Source organism: Erinaceus europaeus, chromosome 2, assembly GCF_950295315.1.
Source record: "Erinaceus europaeus chromosome 2, mEriEur2.1, whole genome shotgun sequence".
Lineage (NCBI taxonomy): Eukaryota > Metazoa > Chordata > Mammalia > Eulipotyphla > Erinaceidae > Erinaceus > Erinaceus europaeus.
In genome coordinates, this window is record NC_080163.1 from 185,712,077 (window position 1) to 185,728,748 (window position 16,672).

General features: G+C 38.4%; 1 protein-coding gene across 1 annotated transcript in view; it reads right to left on the bottom strand.

Annotated features, from left to right (window-relative positions):
- LOC103127326 (uncharacterized) overlaps nucleotides 1-16,672 on the bottom strand; it is a 73,358-nt gene that overhangs the window by 20,449 nt on the left and 36,237 nt on the right. The window contains 3 exon segments of the mRNA XM_060172267.1: nucleotides 862-1,047; nucleotides 10,413-10,426; nucleotides 11,296-12,753. Of these exon segments, the coding sequence (XP_060028250.1) occupies nucleotides 862-1,047; nucleotides 10,413-10,426; nucleotides 11,296-12,753 (1,658 nt within the window).

The following is a 16,672-nucleotide window of genomic DNA, read 5'->3' on the forward strand; positions in this document are numbered from 1 at the left end:
ATTTCCCAGCCACAGAAGCCCAGGAATTCTTACACACATTCAATGCTAAGGCTTCTCCCTAAACCTTCACCCCCATCCGCCACAGCGCAGATGTGCAACAGCTCCCAGGGACACAGACACATTTGTGCAGTTGCGTTCTCTCTCTCTCTCTCTCTCTCTCTCTCTCTCTCTCACACACACACACACACACACACACACACACACACACACACCCGTGGCGCTGTGGAAGTTTCCCAGCCGCAAAGACAAGCAAGCTTCCATACAGACACGCACTCAACGCTAAGGTTCATTGCAGCAAAGGTTCATTGCAGCAGAGACCTCAGCACCCCCACCTGTAGTGTAGATGCGCAACAACACTCTCTGAGCACAGACACATCATCTTGCAGCTGCACACGCCCATCAGGCACCACACACACACACACACACACACACACACACACACACACACGGGGAGGTGGAAGTTTCCCAGCTGCAGAGGCGAGCCAGTTTGCACACTCAATGCTAAAGCTTTGGGCACCAGAGGCTTCGGCAATGCCCCTGCCCCCCATCTCCCCCCCACACACACCTGTAGCGTCCCGAACACAGACACGATCGAGTAGACACACACACACACACACACACACACACACACACACACACACACACACACACACACACACACCGCCTCTGCGCTGGCACCACAGTCCTGAGAGCCCAGCAGTGACACGTCTCCGGAGACCTCCGCAAAGGGCAGCCCACAGTACGCCAGGCCAGCCAAGCCTCTCGAAGTTTCTCGCAAGCCTCTGGGTGTCTCGGCTGATGACAGTCAGGCTGCAACCAGCTGCCCTCAGAGGGGGTTGCGCAATGCGGCCCCCAACGCACCTCCCAGCTGCGGGACGGGCGCCGCGGGGTATCCTGGGACTTGTAGTGCGGGCGTTTGGGAGTTGTAGGCGCTGTCTGAGTCTCAGCACTGACCACGACCCGCTGCAGGTAGCGCCAGCACAGAACCTGGAAGTCTGGAAGCCTCAGAGGATTGGACGGGACGCAGGAGAGCCAAGTATAGGGAGGCTAAAGGAGAAAACCACACTGGGCCTGTGGGGTCGGAGGGGACTATGATAGTGACCTGTTTCTGCTGCTTCTAAGTGATTTCGCCTCTGTTGGGACCTCCACGTGTGGCTACGCCCCTGCACAGCCCTCTCTCTCCATGAAGTGTTCCGTGTTCAAAAGTACCATACGAAAAAAAATGCTCAAATCATTGGAATAAATAGGATAAAAGTTGATCGCTTTCCCTCCCCTCATAACAAGTACCCCAGAAAGCTCCTACCTGTCTGCTGATTTAGAGCAACATAGATTATTTTTGCCTGCTGTTGAACTGTACATAAGGGAAATCCTAGGGGCAGGCGGTGTCACACTTGGCTAAGAGCACAAATTACAGTGCACAGGACCCGGGTTCAAGCCCCTGATCTCCACCTACAGGGGAAAGCTTCACAAGTGATGGAGCAGGGTTACAGAGGTTTCTCTCTCTCTTTCCCTATCTCTATTTCTCCCTTCACTCTCAATTTCTGTCTCTATACAATAATAAACAAACAAACAATAAATAAATAAAATGAAAATCTTACTTTGGGAACACTTTTCCCTCATTTGATTGACTAAGCCAAATTCTCATAATCTTTGTGAAATTAACTGGTAAATTTAATGAGAGTGATAATGAGAGTTCCCATTGTTGATGGTAGTTTCCTTTCAGCTTGAGGCTACTAGAAACAATGCTCTATGAACATTCTTGTTTGTGTTTTCTGCTGTGTATATATGTCCACCTGGTCGCATATATACCTCAAAGAGGAATTGCTGAGTCATAGGTTATACACATTTTAGTTTTGGTAGTTATTTCAGTCTACAAAGTGGTTTTCAAATGTGCCGTTCCATCAGCTAAATGTGATAGCTCTAGTTGTTTTGCATCTTAACATACTTTTAGTGTTATGTATCTTTCCTGTCTTTACAGGAAATAAATAATGGCTTTTATTTATTTCAGGTATTTCTTCCCTTTTTCGTACCTATATATTCCACTGCCTTCAGATATTTCTGGGGGGTTTCATGGTTTCTTGAAGTATATACTTATTTTTAAAATTTTCTAAACTGTGTACAATATTCAGTCTTATTTCAAGCCTCATAGTAAAAGCAGAAACAGTAATTGCAGTCAGGAATACAAGGCATCTGGAAGAAACTTGCAATGTTATATTTTTTCCACTACACTATAGCATGGGAAGTCTTTTTTTTTTTTTAATTTATTTATTCGTAAGAAAGATAGGTGGGGAGTGAAAGAACGAGACATCACTCTGGTACATATGCTGCTGGGGATTGAACTCAAAACCTCAAGGTTGAGAATCCACTGCTTTATCCACTGTGCCACCTCCTGGACCACTAGCAGGGCAAGTCTTCATTGCATTATTGCTTAAACTGTGGGACATTTTGCATATGAATGGCAACTGTTACAGGTTAAATGGTATTCTCTAGGAATTCACATATGGAAGTCCTAACCGCACCCCCCCCCCAATACTTTATAATGTGGCAGCCTTACTTGGAAATAGTACTGCAAATGTAATTAGTTAAATTGAAATCAGAGTAGGGGCTGGGTGGTTTCACAGCTAGTAAAATGAACAAGTTACCATGCAATTTCCTCTCTGCCTTATCAAATATAGGAAAAATGAAATAAGCCAGAAAGAGGACAAGCACTGGCAAACGCTAGAAGAAGAAGGACAAGCACTGAATGACCTCATGCATAGGTGCAGCTTGAGAAAACACAAAAAATCCTTTGAATATATATGGACTATTGCAGCAGACCCAAACACTCTTAAGAGGGAATCCAGGAGCGGTTTAAAGAGGAATGGGGACTCAATGTCCTGTAGTGGAGGAAATGACAACTTGGTGGAGGGTATGTTGTGCTCACACCTATCAGTGAGGAGATCTAAAACTAAACTTGTGAAAACAGGAGCCTTGTAAAACAACATTTCTCAAAGAATGTAATTCAAAAAATATTTACTTGTTGTGAGAGAGAATGAGGAAAAAGACAAAGTACTAGTACACTATTCAGCTGTGGCATATGGTAGTGGCAGGGATTGAACCTGTGGCCCTTGAAATCTCATGCATGTAAATTGATGCTTTAACAAGATGAGATATCTCCCTGGTTCCTGTAATGTTACTCTTTTCAATAGATTTGGTTTGGGGTCCAGATAGGTTTAATGACAGCTAGAAAGAAGAAACTCTAGCCCAATTGATTTTTTTTTTTTGGTCCACAGTATAAAATTTATTGACTAACTTCTTGATATGTGAAATAAAATTAGCATATAAGAGAAATAAGGTGAAAAATTAAGGCCCTGTGTCTCAAACACGGAATATTTTCCAAACAATCAGTGTATTCACCATCCTCCCACCATCACATTGTGTACATGTCTTTGTGTAGCTAAGTTCATATATACAGATAAGCATGTGTTAAAAAAAAATACATTAGCTTATTAGGCACACCACTTGAAATATTTATTGTTCATATCAATTTAATTTTTTATTATAAAGGTTATTATTATTATTTAAAATATTTATTTATTCCCTTTTGTTGCCCTTGTTGTAGTTATTACTGTTGTTGTTATTGATGTCATTGTTGATGATGTCACTGTTGTTGGATAGGACAGAGAGAAATGGAGAGAGGAGGGGAAGACAGGGGGAGAGAAAGACACCTGCAGACCTGCTTCACCGCCTGTGAAGAGACTCCCCTGCAGATGGGGAGCTGGGGCTCAAACCAGGATCCTTATGCTGGTTCTTGCGCTTTGCACCATGTGCGCTTAACCCACCGCACTCAATTTAATATTAATATGAAGATACCTTTTTAAATTTTTATTATTCTTTATAAAATGGAAATATTGACAAGACCATAGGATAAGAGGGGTACATTTCCACACAACTCCCACCACCAGAGTTCTATATCGCATCCCCTCCTTTGATAGCTTTCCTATTCTTTATCCCTCTGGAAGTATGGACCCAGGATCATTATGAGTGGGGTGCAGAAGGTGAGAGGTCTGGCTTCTGCACCCCACTGAACATGAATTGCTTCCCCACTGAACATGGCACTCCTCAGCTCTGACTTATGGTGGTTCAAGGGATTGAACCTTGGATTTTGAAGCATGAGAGTCTCTTTACACAACCCTTATGCTATCTACCTCCGCTCCATGAAGATACCTTTATCTTTTAATGTGCTGTACACTTTCCATTAGATTGATTGTAGTGATTTAATTTGTAACAATAATTGAACTCCTACCTCTAGTCTTTTGCTATTACACTGAGGCCTTAAGTTATATTTTTGTGGATAATCTAAGAACATCTATTGTGTAAATTCTGGAGAAATGCATTTTATATTTTATATGTATTTTGATACTGCCCACCTTTAGGTTATACCAGCTTAGATGTTCCCTAGTAATATCTGTAGGAACTTGTGTTCCTACTCTATTATTAAATAAAAAATCAACTCCCCTTATTTTGTCAATATAGTAGGTGGAAACTGCATTTCTAATTACATCTACCTTACTGGGGAAATTTTTTTTATATTTTGACTTTCACTAATGTTTCCAATATGTTGACATATAAAACTAGACAATATATTTCTTCCAACAATACCTTCATGACTTTGTGTTAGTTTCTTCATTGTTATTTTATTCCATGCTTTCCTCTAAGATCTTGGTTTTATTTCTTAATCTACATATTTGACTTGTTTGCATTTTATTTTGATTTTATTAATAGTTATGCTTTAAGTATCTACTTTTAAAGAACTCTCTCCATAAGGCAGTTGTCTTAAAAGCCTGTAATCCCCCTTTTCTCCAGATAGTAAGACAGAGAAGAAAAGAGACATGGAGAGAACAAGAGAAGGAGAAGAGGGAGGAGAAAGAGAAAAAGAAAAAGGAGGAGGAGAAGAAGGAGGAGAAGGAGAAAAAAAAGAAGCAGTTACATCATTGAAGCTTCCTTCAACATGTGGAGGTTGCACACTTAGCAAAACAGCACACTGAGTGAGCTCTTTTTGTTGACCCAAAATCTGTACGTTCTTTAATATAGTTATAATAAATACACACAAGAAGCATAATCACATAATATTAATATACAGTACATAGTATACTCATATAGCATTTATATCAATTACTGCTAATATTAATATATTGTACATGTTCAAAATTCTCCCAGTTGTCAAAATGATTTTAAAGCTTTTTCTTTAATCTAAGTACAAATATAACAAACCACATTTAACTTCATGTCTAATGATAAGTCTCTCTTTAATCTTGATTAGTCCACAGCCTTTTATTTCATTTATTTATTTTGCCTTCTGGGTTATTGCTGATGCTCTGTGCCTGCACAGACTCCACAGCTTCCAGTGACCTTTTCCTTCCCTTTCTCCTTTTTCCTTTAGAGGGTGAAAGACAGACACTCAAACCACTACTGCACTGCTTGTGAAGCTTTCCCCTGAAGGTGGGAACTGGGAGCTTGTGTATGCTCTGCTGGTTGCACCATCATCCGGCCCCCAGTGTAGTTTTATTGAACCTTCAAAGGTTCAACACTTCAGTGTCATATTCTTTCCCCAAAATACCTTTCTATACAATAAAAGTATTCTCCAATGCTTAACATCAAAAATATTTTTCTTTCTAAATTACTGGTCTAGCTTTGCGGGCGAGAGACAGATGACCAGGGACTCATGGCTGAGCTGGGAAGCAGTATCTCGTTTATTAATCAGATACATCGCCTTTTATTCATCTCTTCACCGGACGTGACAAGGGAATGGAAATGACTAGGAGAGGGGGCAGAGCAAAAAAAAAAAAAGAGCAGGAACAGAACATAGAAAGCTTCCATCTAACCAGTGGGGATTAAACTAATACCCTGCAGGCAGGGAGGGACCCAGGTAAAACAGTAATTATGTAAATAGACTGCATCGTAATACAAGGGAACCTAATGTGATGATCAAAACAGAAGGTCTTATAAGCAGAATTTAGAAGCATACCAACACTAAATGTGCTTACTTTTATGAGAGATGGAGAGCATGACCATAGCACTGCTCTATTCTGACATTGACTCTAGATTAAATAATTTTAACAGGGTGCCGGGCAGTAGTGCAGTGGGCTAAGTGCACATGGTGCAAAGCACAAGGACCAGTGTAAGCATCCCAGTTCAGGACCCCCGGCTCCCCACCTGCAGGGGGGTCGTTTCACAGGTGATGAAGCAAGTCTGCAGGTGTCTGTCTTTGCTCTCTGTCTTCCCCTCTTCCCTCGATTTCTCTCTGTACTGACAGCAGTAACAACAACAATACCAGTAACAATAATAATAACAGCAACGATAAACAAAAAGGGTAACAAAAAAGGGAAAAAAATAACCTCTAGGAGCAGTGGATTCGTAGTGCAGGCACTAAGCCCCAGCAAGAACCCTGAAGGTGAAAAAAAAAAATTAACAAAATGGCTTCTGGGTGCTACTGTGTCCTTAACTACAACAGGGACCATATACTGTCCTTTTCTCCCATTCCTTATGTTTATTTATTTCCTTAAGGTTGTGCTCAACAGTTCCACCCCCTACAAAGCTATATTCCCCCCCCCTTTTATTATAGAGTAAAACATAAGAGTGGTGCTGTCAGAGTGCTGATATAGATACAATTTTGTGTTATTTTTGCCATATTGCTACTAAAAACATTTGCTGACATAAATATTAAATAATACATAGGAGTCCTTTAGCTTGGTAACAATTCAGTAGTCTTTGGTCCAAAATGCTTTAATTATCCTAGACATCCATTCCTATGAATCTGGATTTATTGCTGTAATTTTAAGTAGCTCTAATGATCCATTACATTTGTGACAGAGCTACACTATTAGTTATTGTAGTGTTCTAATGTTCTTAATAGTTTTAATTACCCAATTACTCTTTTCCAGAAGCCCCAGTGATAATCCTGATGGCAATTAAAAAATAAATAAAAACAAATAAAATGAGAATAAATAATATTTTAAAACTTAATTTCCCAAAATTAGGGATAAATCTCAACTTGTAGAGTGTTGGACTTACATATATGAGGCTCCCAGTGTGATCCCTGGTATACTATGTATTATAGTGCTCTGACTTCTCTTTTTCTGTATCATGTGGTACACATTCTCATATGTAATTTTAAAAAAATCTCTGAAAAAAACCTTAAGTTCCTACAGTTATGTTATTTTTATGCCCTCAGCTAGATTTGAGCCCAGCACCACTTAAGAGTGCCACAATAGTTGGAGAACCTCTGGTGCTGTGCTCTTTCTCTCTCTCTGTTTCTGTCTGGGAAAAAAAAAAAGTGGACCTGGGTGCACTGAAATATATATATATATATATATATATATATTTGAAGCCCTGGAATTGGCGCCCCAAACACTAAAATTCCTTTTTAAAAAAAATTATTAACTTATCATTGGATAGAGACAGAGAGAAACTGAGAGGGGGAGGAGATAGAGTGGGAAAGAGACGGAGAGACACCTGCAGCCCTGCTTCACCACTCCTGAAGCATTCTCCCTGCAGGTCAGGGTCAGGGGCCCTTGCACACTGTAATGTGAGGGCTTAACCAGGTCTGTCACTGCCTGGCGCCTAATTAAATTTCTTATGGATATTTACACATTTACGCAAAATCACTGGAAAACAGTGCAGTGAACAACTCATTAAATAAGCAAGCAAACAAAACAAAAACAACAGAAGAGGTCAGTGTGGTCAGAAGGGATGCCAGCTTAACATTTCATGATTATTTCAATAATGAAAGCAGAAAGACAATGTACCAAGTAGATGAGTAAAAGTCACCTGATTAATTTGCTGCCAGCGCTTTGCTGGGGATTCACACCTGTGACTCCACCACTCCCATTTCTCCCCTTTTTCTAGATAAAAGGTGAGATACAGAGAGAAAAGACATCAAAGCACCATCTACTGCTCATGAAACTTCCCCTTTGTTTGGTGCTCTCATGTAGTGGCTGGCAGCTGGAACTCAGGTCTACCTACATAATGAAGTGTGTGTTCTACCTGGTGAGCTATATCCTGGCTCCTAAGTGGGTCATTCTTTTTCATTATTACCTTTACTTATTTGATAGACACTGTGAGAAATTGAGAGGGAAGGGGGAGATAGAGAGGAAGAGAAACAGAGAGATACCTGCAAAACTACTTCACCACTTGTGAAGCTTTCCCCCTGCAGGTGGGAACTAGGGGCTAAAAGCTGGGTCCTTGCACATTGTAACATGTGCTCTCAACCAGGTATGCCACCACCCAGCCCCTAATGTGTCATTCTGATAACCACAAAAAAAGTATAGTCAATCACAACATTTGACTATTAATACATATACTTATGTGAAATGCTATGGATGTTGTATCTTATCACTAGAAAAAACTATTTTAAAAACAAGAATAATATAGCTTTCCTTGAAAGTATTTGTCCAAATGTTTTGACAATACCAATTTATAAAAGGGAAATATTGCTCCTACTGCATTGAAGGAAGCTTCAATATTGTGGCTTCTTTCTCTCTCTGCCTCTACCTAAAAACAACAAAAAAATTAAGCTATGCATACAAATAAGGACAAGGTTTTAATATCAAAAATGTATATTAAATTAAGCTAGGAGGTATCCCAACGGGTAAAGTGCCACAGGTGAGGCCATGTGTGAGGCCACAGGTTTGATCCCCAGCACATGGGAGCACCATGGACAGCACCAAAAGGATGCCCATGGATAATGAAGCCTATTCTTGATGTTATTAGTCACAATAAACTCTACTAGAATTGCTTTTATTGTGTATCATAAGTTATAGTATATTGTGTCATCATTTTAATTTGTCTCAAGATGTTATTTCCCTTTTACACTTTTCTTTGACTAACAAAGTTCCTCTTTACCTTCCAAACTATTCAACCTTCATACATATATTTCTTTTTTTTTCTTTCTTTCTCCAGCAAAGTGCTAGACTCTTCCCTCAGAAGATATGAATAACCAGGAATGCTATCTCCTCTGTGGGTATCAATTCATGTCAGCACTCTCCTGGTTTTCTCCACTGGTAGTTGAGAGGGGCTGAGGTTGTTTTCACAGTCCATAGCAAGTATGTCTACCTACTAATTCATGCACAGACAGGTAAGATACACTGTGGATCCCTTGTCATCAGGTGCTGGTTGCCATAATTTCCACATGAAAGCTGAATTTTAACTGTGGACTGAAAACAAAGGGCAATTTAAATATTATGCTGCTGATGTCATTCACCAGTAGTCAAATTTTTCTTTTTACTTTGGCATGAATTTCATGATATATTTTCCTTTTTATATAATAATCTCATACCTTCCCTTAGGATCAATTGTCCTTTGTTTAAAAAGTACATATTGATAATTTTTTTCTTTAAGTTATTAAATATTTATCTTTATCTATTATGTCTTAGATATTGAGTGAATCATGGTTAAAGGTTTTCCATAAATAATTAAGCCTGAGCTGATAATAATGATGGTTAATATTAACCAACTTCTTATCATGTGATAGACTTAACTATAATATCCATACCAGTCTTTAAAGGACATTAATAATGGCTATATTTGGCCTGGCAAATAGTGCAGTGGATAGAATATTGGATTTTCAAGCATGAGGTCCTGAGTTTAATCCCCAACATTATCTGTATCAGAGTGATGTCTGGTATTTGCTGCTGTTATTGGATAGGACAGAGAGAAATCAAGAGTGAAGGGGAAGACAGAGCGGGGCAGAGAAAGATAACACACCTGTAGACCTGCTTCACTACTTGTGAAACCACCCCTGCAAGTGGGGAGCCGAGGGACTGAACCGAGGTCTCAAACTGGGATCCTTGAGCTGGTCCTTATGCTTCGTGCCACGTGTGCTTAACCTGGTGCACTACAGCTTGGCCCCCTGGTTTCTTCTCTCTCTCCTCCTATCTTTCTCACTAATATCATTAACAAATAAGTAAAATCATTAAAAAATCATAGTGCCGATATTTTCATAAAAACACAACTCATGCATGTATAAGGATCTGAAAGAATAAACTGGTTAAGATTGAGGAAGCAAACGAGTTCAGAGATATAGGCTACAGAATTACAACTTTACATATAATATTCAAATCTATTAAAAGCATAAGAGAATTGCACATACTATCTTAAAAGTAAAGGGCAAATAAAGAAGACACAAAAGTCATCAAGGTAAATCTTTATAATGGCAAATTTTTCAATATTTGGCAAAAGAGTGGTTTGAAAGACAGGTGAATACTACAAATCCACTTAGATAGCAATAATACACTTACATATTAAAAATATTTAAAAGGTGGTAATAGTTTAATCACCCCTCAGAAAGAATTATATAAGATAGTCTTCAGTGGTCTGCTATAGATAGTTCAACAGTAATTATCCATGACTGTTAATGTTACAAGTAATGATACCTCTTTGATCAAATCTATATTTCAAGAATGAAAATTGCTTTATAAAGAGCATAAGCATTACAGAAGAAGAAAATACAATATTGTAAAAATAAATACAATATTGTAAAATAAAAGTTATTGTATTATAAAACAATAACTTAACATAAACACTTGAGACAGAACTACACACACAGATATGAAAGTGTAAAAACAAACACTGACATAGTAGCCAAGATTTATATGTATAAAATTATAACTTACCATCAAACAGGCAATATATAATTATTTTATAAAGGTGCTAGAATGAAAATCAGGAATAAGAAAGGGGCAAATTTAGATTCTCTCTAAATAACTTGAAATCATTTTGAGATGAGCATTTATTCTGTAAAAAATTTTATTTTATTTTGTAAAAATCACAAGTGCTAGGAATGTTAAAATCAGCAAAAGTAGCAGGACTTGTCACCAGATGAACTCTTCAGTGATTAAAATAAAAGCTGGAGACTTTTACATATGCTGGAGAAACTGCATCTGTAAGATGATTTTAGTTAGAGCTACTGCAAGTTAGTTGCTTTCAATAGATTGTGAGGTTTTTAAAAATACAAAATAAAATAGAAGCAAAATACAATGAAAAGTTACTTTTCAATTTTTTAATTCCCAAGTATGTTCCCAAATGTAATAAATAAAGGAAGCAGATACAGACTCTAAAATATTTTTATTTTATTGAGTGGTTTTTTTACTCCCTCTGTGTAAGTCCCTTCAAAGTGAATGGCAAGACACAAGTAAGGCATTTGTACTTGAACACTTGTAGAAATTCTCACTAGTATGAGTTTCCTTATGAGTTTTGTCCTTCTCTAACTATGTAATTGTAATTTTCAGTTTCCAAACCACAGAGGTTCTTGTCAGCTTGACTTATGTTGCTGAAATTCTGAGTCCTTCCCAAAAGTCTTCCCATATTCCCTAGATTTATAAATATTCTCACCAGTATGGATTATCTGATGTTGAGTAAGTCTCAAGCCACTATTAAAACTCTTCCTACATTCCTTACCTTTACCAAGTTTCTCTCCTGTGTGTATTCTCTGATGTCTATTAAGGGCTGAACCACTAACAAAAGACTTCCCACATTCTTTACATTCATAAGGTTTTTCACCAGTGTGAATTAGCTGGTGTTGAATAAGTTTTGAGCCACTACTAAAAGCTTTCCCACAGTCTTTACATTCGTAGGGCTTCTCTCCATTATGAATTCTGTGATGCTGAGTGAGGTCTGAACCACTACTAAAGGCTTTCCCACATTCCTTACACTCATACGGTTTCTCACCAGTGTGCATTCTTTGATGCTGTATAAGTTTTGAACCACTTCTAAAGGCTTTTTCACATTCCTTACACTCATAAGGCTTCTCACCAGTGTGGATCCGTTGATGCTGAGTGAGATCTGATCCACTGTTAAAAGCCTTCCCACATTCCTTACATATATATGGTTTCACACCAGTGTGAATTCTTTGATGTCGAGTGAGGGCTGATCCAAAACTAAAAGCTTTCCCACATTCATTACATATGTAAGGTTTCTCACCTGTATGGATTCTCTGATGCCGAGTAAGGGCTGAACCACTACTAAAGGCCATTCCACAGGCTTTACACTCATAGGGTTTCTCACCAGTATGAATCCTCTGGTGCTGTGTAAGGTTTGAGCCACTGCCAAAGGTCTTCCCACAGTCTTTACATTCATAAGGTTTCTCACCTGTGTGAATTCTGTGATGACGAGTAAGAGCTGATTCAAAACTAAAGGACTTTCCACATTCCTTACACTCATAAGGTTTTTCACCACTGTGAATTATCTGATGACGAATAAGTCCCGATCCAAAACTAAAGGCTTTCCCGCATTCCTTACATTCATACGGTTTCTCACCAGTATGAATTCTTTGGTGGTGGGTAAGATTTGAGCCACTACCAAAAGCTTTCCCACATTCACTACATTCATAAGGTTTCTCACCAGTATGAATTCGTTGATGGTAAGCAAGGTTTGCACCACTACCAAAAGTCTTGCCACATTCTTTACACTCAAAAGGTTTCTCACCAGTATGAATTCGCTGATGTCGAATAAGGACTGATACAAAACTAAAATCTTTCCCACATTCCTTACATTCAAAGAGTTTCTCATCAGTGTGAATTCTCTGATGCTGAGTACTGAAAGTGGGCATGTCTTCAGGTGTAAATAACATTTGAATGAAATGTCCTTCCTGAGATTCTTTTTTTCTCTCAAACTGGCTTTTATATTCTCAATCACCTCTGAAACTTGAACATTCAATGCTGTTTTTTATATGTCTTTCAATTATCTCCCAGCAGGATGATCTTATTCCATGTATATCTTTTTTATTTTTTTATTCAGAAAAAAATCTTGGTCTCAACTTTGATTCACAGTCTGAAAGAAAATATAAAAGAAAACATTCAATTTTATGTGTGGTGTTCTGGTAGAAATGAAGTTTTCACACTAGATATCAAAGACTTAATATAACTAACATAAAAAGTGAGTAGTGTACAGTTCTTAAATATGATTGAGCAAACTGATAAATAGATAAGGAAAATAAAGGAATGAAAGGTTTCACTAGGGTAGATAGCATAATGATTATGCAAACACTCTCATGTCTGAGGCTCAAAAGTCCCAGATTCAATCCACCCCGCCACCATAAGCCAGAGCTCATCAGCACTTTGGTTAAAAAAAAAAAAAGTTTCACTGTAAGATAAAGGAGGTATTTAGGCAAATAGATTAAGCCCATTATTCCAAAACAGTGACATAGATAAAAAAAAAAAAAAAATTCACACTGATGTGAGTTTAGTAAGTGCAAAAGAAACCAGGCCCCATACAATTTTAACAGAAGATAAATCTATATCATATACTCTTTTCTTAAATTTTTTTAAAATTTTATATTGTTGTTGTTGATGTCATCCTTGTTAGATTGGACAGAGAGAAATGGAGAGAGGAAGGGAAGACAGAGAGGGGGAGAGAAAGATAGACCTGCTTCACCACCTGTGAAGGGGCTCCCCTGCTGGTGGACAGCCAGGGGCTTGAACCGGGATCCTTATGCTGGTCCTTGAGCTTCGTGCCACGTGCACTTAACCCATTGTGCTACTGCCCAACTCCCTATCATATACTTTTTAAAATAAGTAATTATTATGTTGTTCATTTACAGGAGGAAAAAGTAATTACACCAAAGAGGGGAAAAAAAAAACTTGGGCTGGAAAGTCAAGTAAAAAATAATTTATAATCTAAAAGAAACAAGAAAATGTAGTTCCAGGGCTTAAGTGGTGGCACACCGGGTTATAATGGCACACACATTATAATGAGCAACACCTAGGTTCAAGCCATGGCCCCCTCTGCAGGGGGGAAGATTCACAAATAATGAAGCAATGCTGTAGGTCTCCCTCTTTCTTTCGTTCCCTCTCAAATTCTGTCTCATTCCAAAATAATTTTTTTTTGTAAGAAAGAAGAATGGGGCTGGAGAAACAGCATAGTGGCTATGCAGTACCACTGATCTTGAAAGTATGAGGTCCTGAATTTTATTCCAAGCATTGCTTGTGCCAAAGTAATGCTCTGCGTCTCTCTCCACCTCTCTCTCTCTCGCATTTATAAATGAACAATTGAAAAAAAAAAAAAACAATGTTTGACTAGGAAGTAGATAAGTAGATAAAACTAAAGCTTAACTCAGTAAAGACCACAGTGGAGAAGTTAGTTTTAATTAATTAATCACATTGCTAGCAGGGATTCTCAGAGGCTTCAAACCTGTGTGATTCAGCCATTCCTAGAGGTCTCTCCTTATCCCTTTTTTCCAGGTAGAAGATGAAAGACAATGGGAAAGAGAGAGTAAAGGAGATACATCACAGCATCTCTCAACTGCTTGTGACACTACCTCTTTTTATGGTGCTCCCATTTGATAGTCAGGGACTCAAACCCAGCTTCTCACAGATGATAAAGTGTACACTCTACTGAGTGAAATTATCTTCGGTTCCCTAAGAATCTAGTTTCAAATTCAGAGAGATATAAAGAGAAGATAAGAGGAGATGAAGTACTATTGGAAGATTGCAAGAAGGGAGGCCAGGTGGTGATGCAATTGGTTGTGCACACATGTTACAATGTGTAAGGACCCAGGGTCCCACCTGCAAGGGGAAAGTTTCACAAGTGGTGAAACTGCTACAGATATCTTTGTCTCTCTTCCTCTCTATCTTCCCCTTCCTCTCAATTTTTGGCTATCTCTATCCAATAAATAAAGATTTTAAAAATGCAAGAAGGATGAAATGAAGATAGATGAATATTTGTGAATGCTCAAACAATTGAATAATTCTGAAATCACATGTATTTTATGCAGCTTCATGAGATAAATGTACTACAGACCATCCAAGCAAAAAATCAATAAAGAAACGAGCAAGCTAAATGAAGAGATAGATAAACTAGAACTATTGGACATTTTCAGAGTCACTCACCCCAAGAAACTGGAATACACATTCTACTCAAGTCCACATGGGTCATTCTCAAGGATAGACCATATGTTAGGCCAAAAAGACAGTGTCAAAAAATTCAAGAGCACTGAAATCATCCCAAGCATTTTCTCAGACTACAGTGGAATTAAATTAACACTTAATAAACAAAAAGTTAGTAAAAGTCCCAAAATATGGAAACTCAACAGTACACTATTTAACAACTACTGGGTCAAGAGGAAATTAAGGAAGAAATCATGTTTTGAGAATTCAATGAAAATGAAGACACAAGCTATCAAAATATTTGGGACACAGCTAAGGCAATACTGAGAGGAAAGTCGACAGAAATACAAGCACACAGTAGGAAACAAGAAATAGGTCAAATAAACAACCTAATTGAGGGGCCAGGTGGTGGTGCACCTGGTTGAGCACACATGTTACAATACGCAAGGACCCAAGTTCAAGTTCTCGTTCCCATCTGCAGGGGGAAAGCTTCACAAGTGGCAAAGCAGTGCTGCAGGTGTCTCTCTGTCTCTCTATCTCCCTTGATTTCTGGCTGTCTCTATCCAATAAATAAAGATAATTTGAAAAAAATTTTAAAAAACCTGATTACACACCTTAAAGACTTAAAAGAAGAAATCCTAAAGGAACCAGTAGGACTAAAATAACTAAAGTTAGAACAGAAATAACACTGAAAATAAGAAAGCCATAGAAAAGATGAACAAAGCTAAATGTTGGTTCTTCAAAAGAGTAAACAAAATCGACAAACCTTTAGCCAGACTCACAAAACAAAAAAGGGAGAACACCAAATAAATCAGATTGTAAATGAAAGAGGAGATACCACAACAGACACCACAGAAATTCAACATACCAAGTGAGGCTTCTATAAACAATTATATGACACCAAGCAAGAGAACCTGGAAGAAATTGACAAGTTCTTAGATACATAGAAACTTCCAAAATTAAGTAAAGAGGAACATGAGGTAAATGTACTGTATTTAATAGCTACTATTTGGTAAGGCTAATATGCCATAAGAGACCATGAAGAACTTATGTAAATAAATTAACTAAGATCCTGAGCAAATAAAAACCTCAAGCTACAAAGGTGAAAATGTTTCAGTCCCACTCTTCCTAAAACACATCTATAATAAATTACTTAGACTAGAGCTAAATATGTCTTGAAGTTGTCCATTAAATCTACAATGCCAACAGAGAATGCAAGGCAATGTCTTTACTTGGGCATTAAAGCAGAATCTTATTTAGCTGCCTGCATTAGTAGCTTTGTACTCCTAGCAGTCAAAGTGATATGTGGTGTGGCACTATTCTGCTCAAACCAATGCAATGATTTCCTATTTTCCTTAGGGCAAGACACACAACTTCTTAATTGAGTCTTAAAAATTCCCCAGTGGGGGCTGAGTGTTAGTACACCTGGTTGAAAGCACATGCTAGTGTAAGGACCCATATTCGAGTCCCCATCCCCATCTGCAGGGGAAAAGCTTTATAAGTGGTGAAGCAGGGCTGCAGGTGTCTCTCTCTCTTACTCTCTATCATCCCCTTCCCTCTAAATTTCTGGTTGTTTCTATCCAATAAAAAACTAAAGATTAAAAAAAAAAACTTTAAAAAAAATTCCCAAGCCTCTTCCAGTCTGCCTCTGTTAATTGTGTTAAAGATTAAAGAAAAAATACTGGTTTTGTGTGTGTGTCAGAGTTATCACTGGGGCTTAGTGGCTTGACAACTCCACCATTCCCAGAAACCACTTTTATCTTTTTTTTTTTGATAGCCAGTGACAGAAAGAGGGGGGGGGGGGAGAGAGA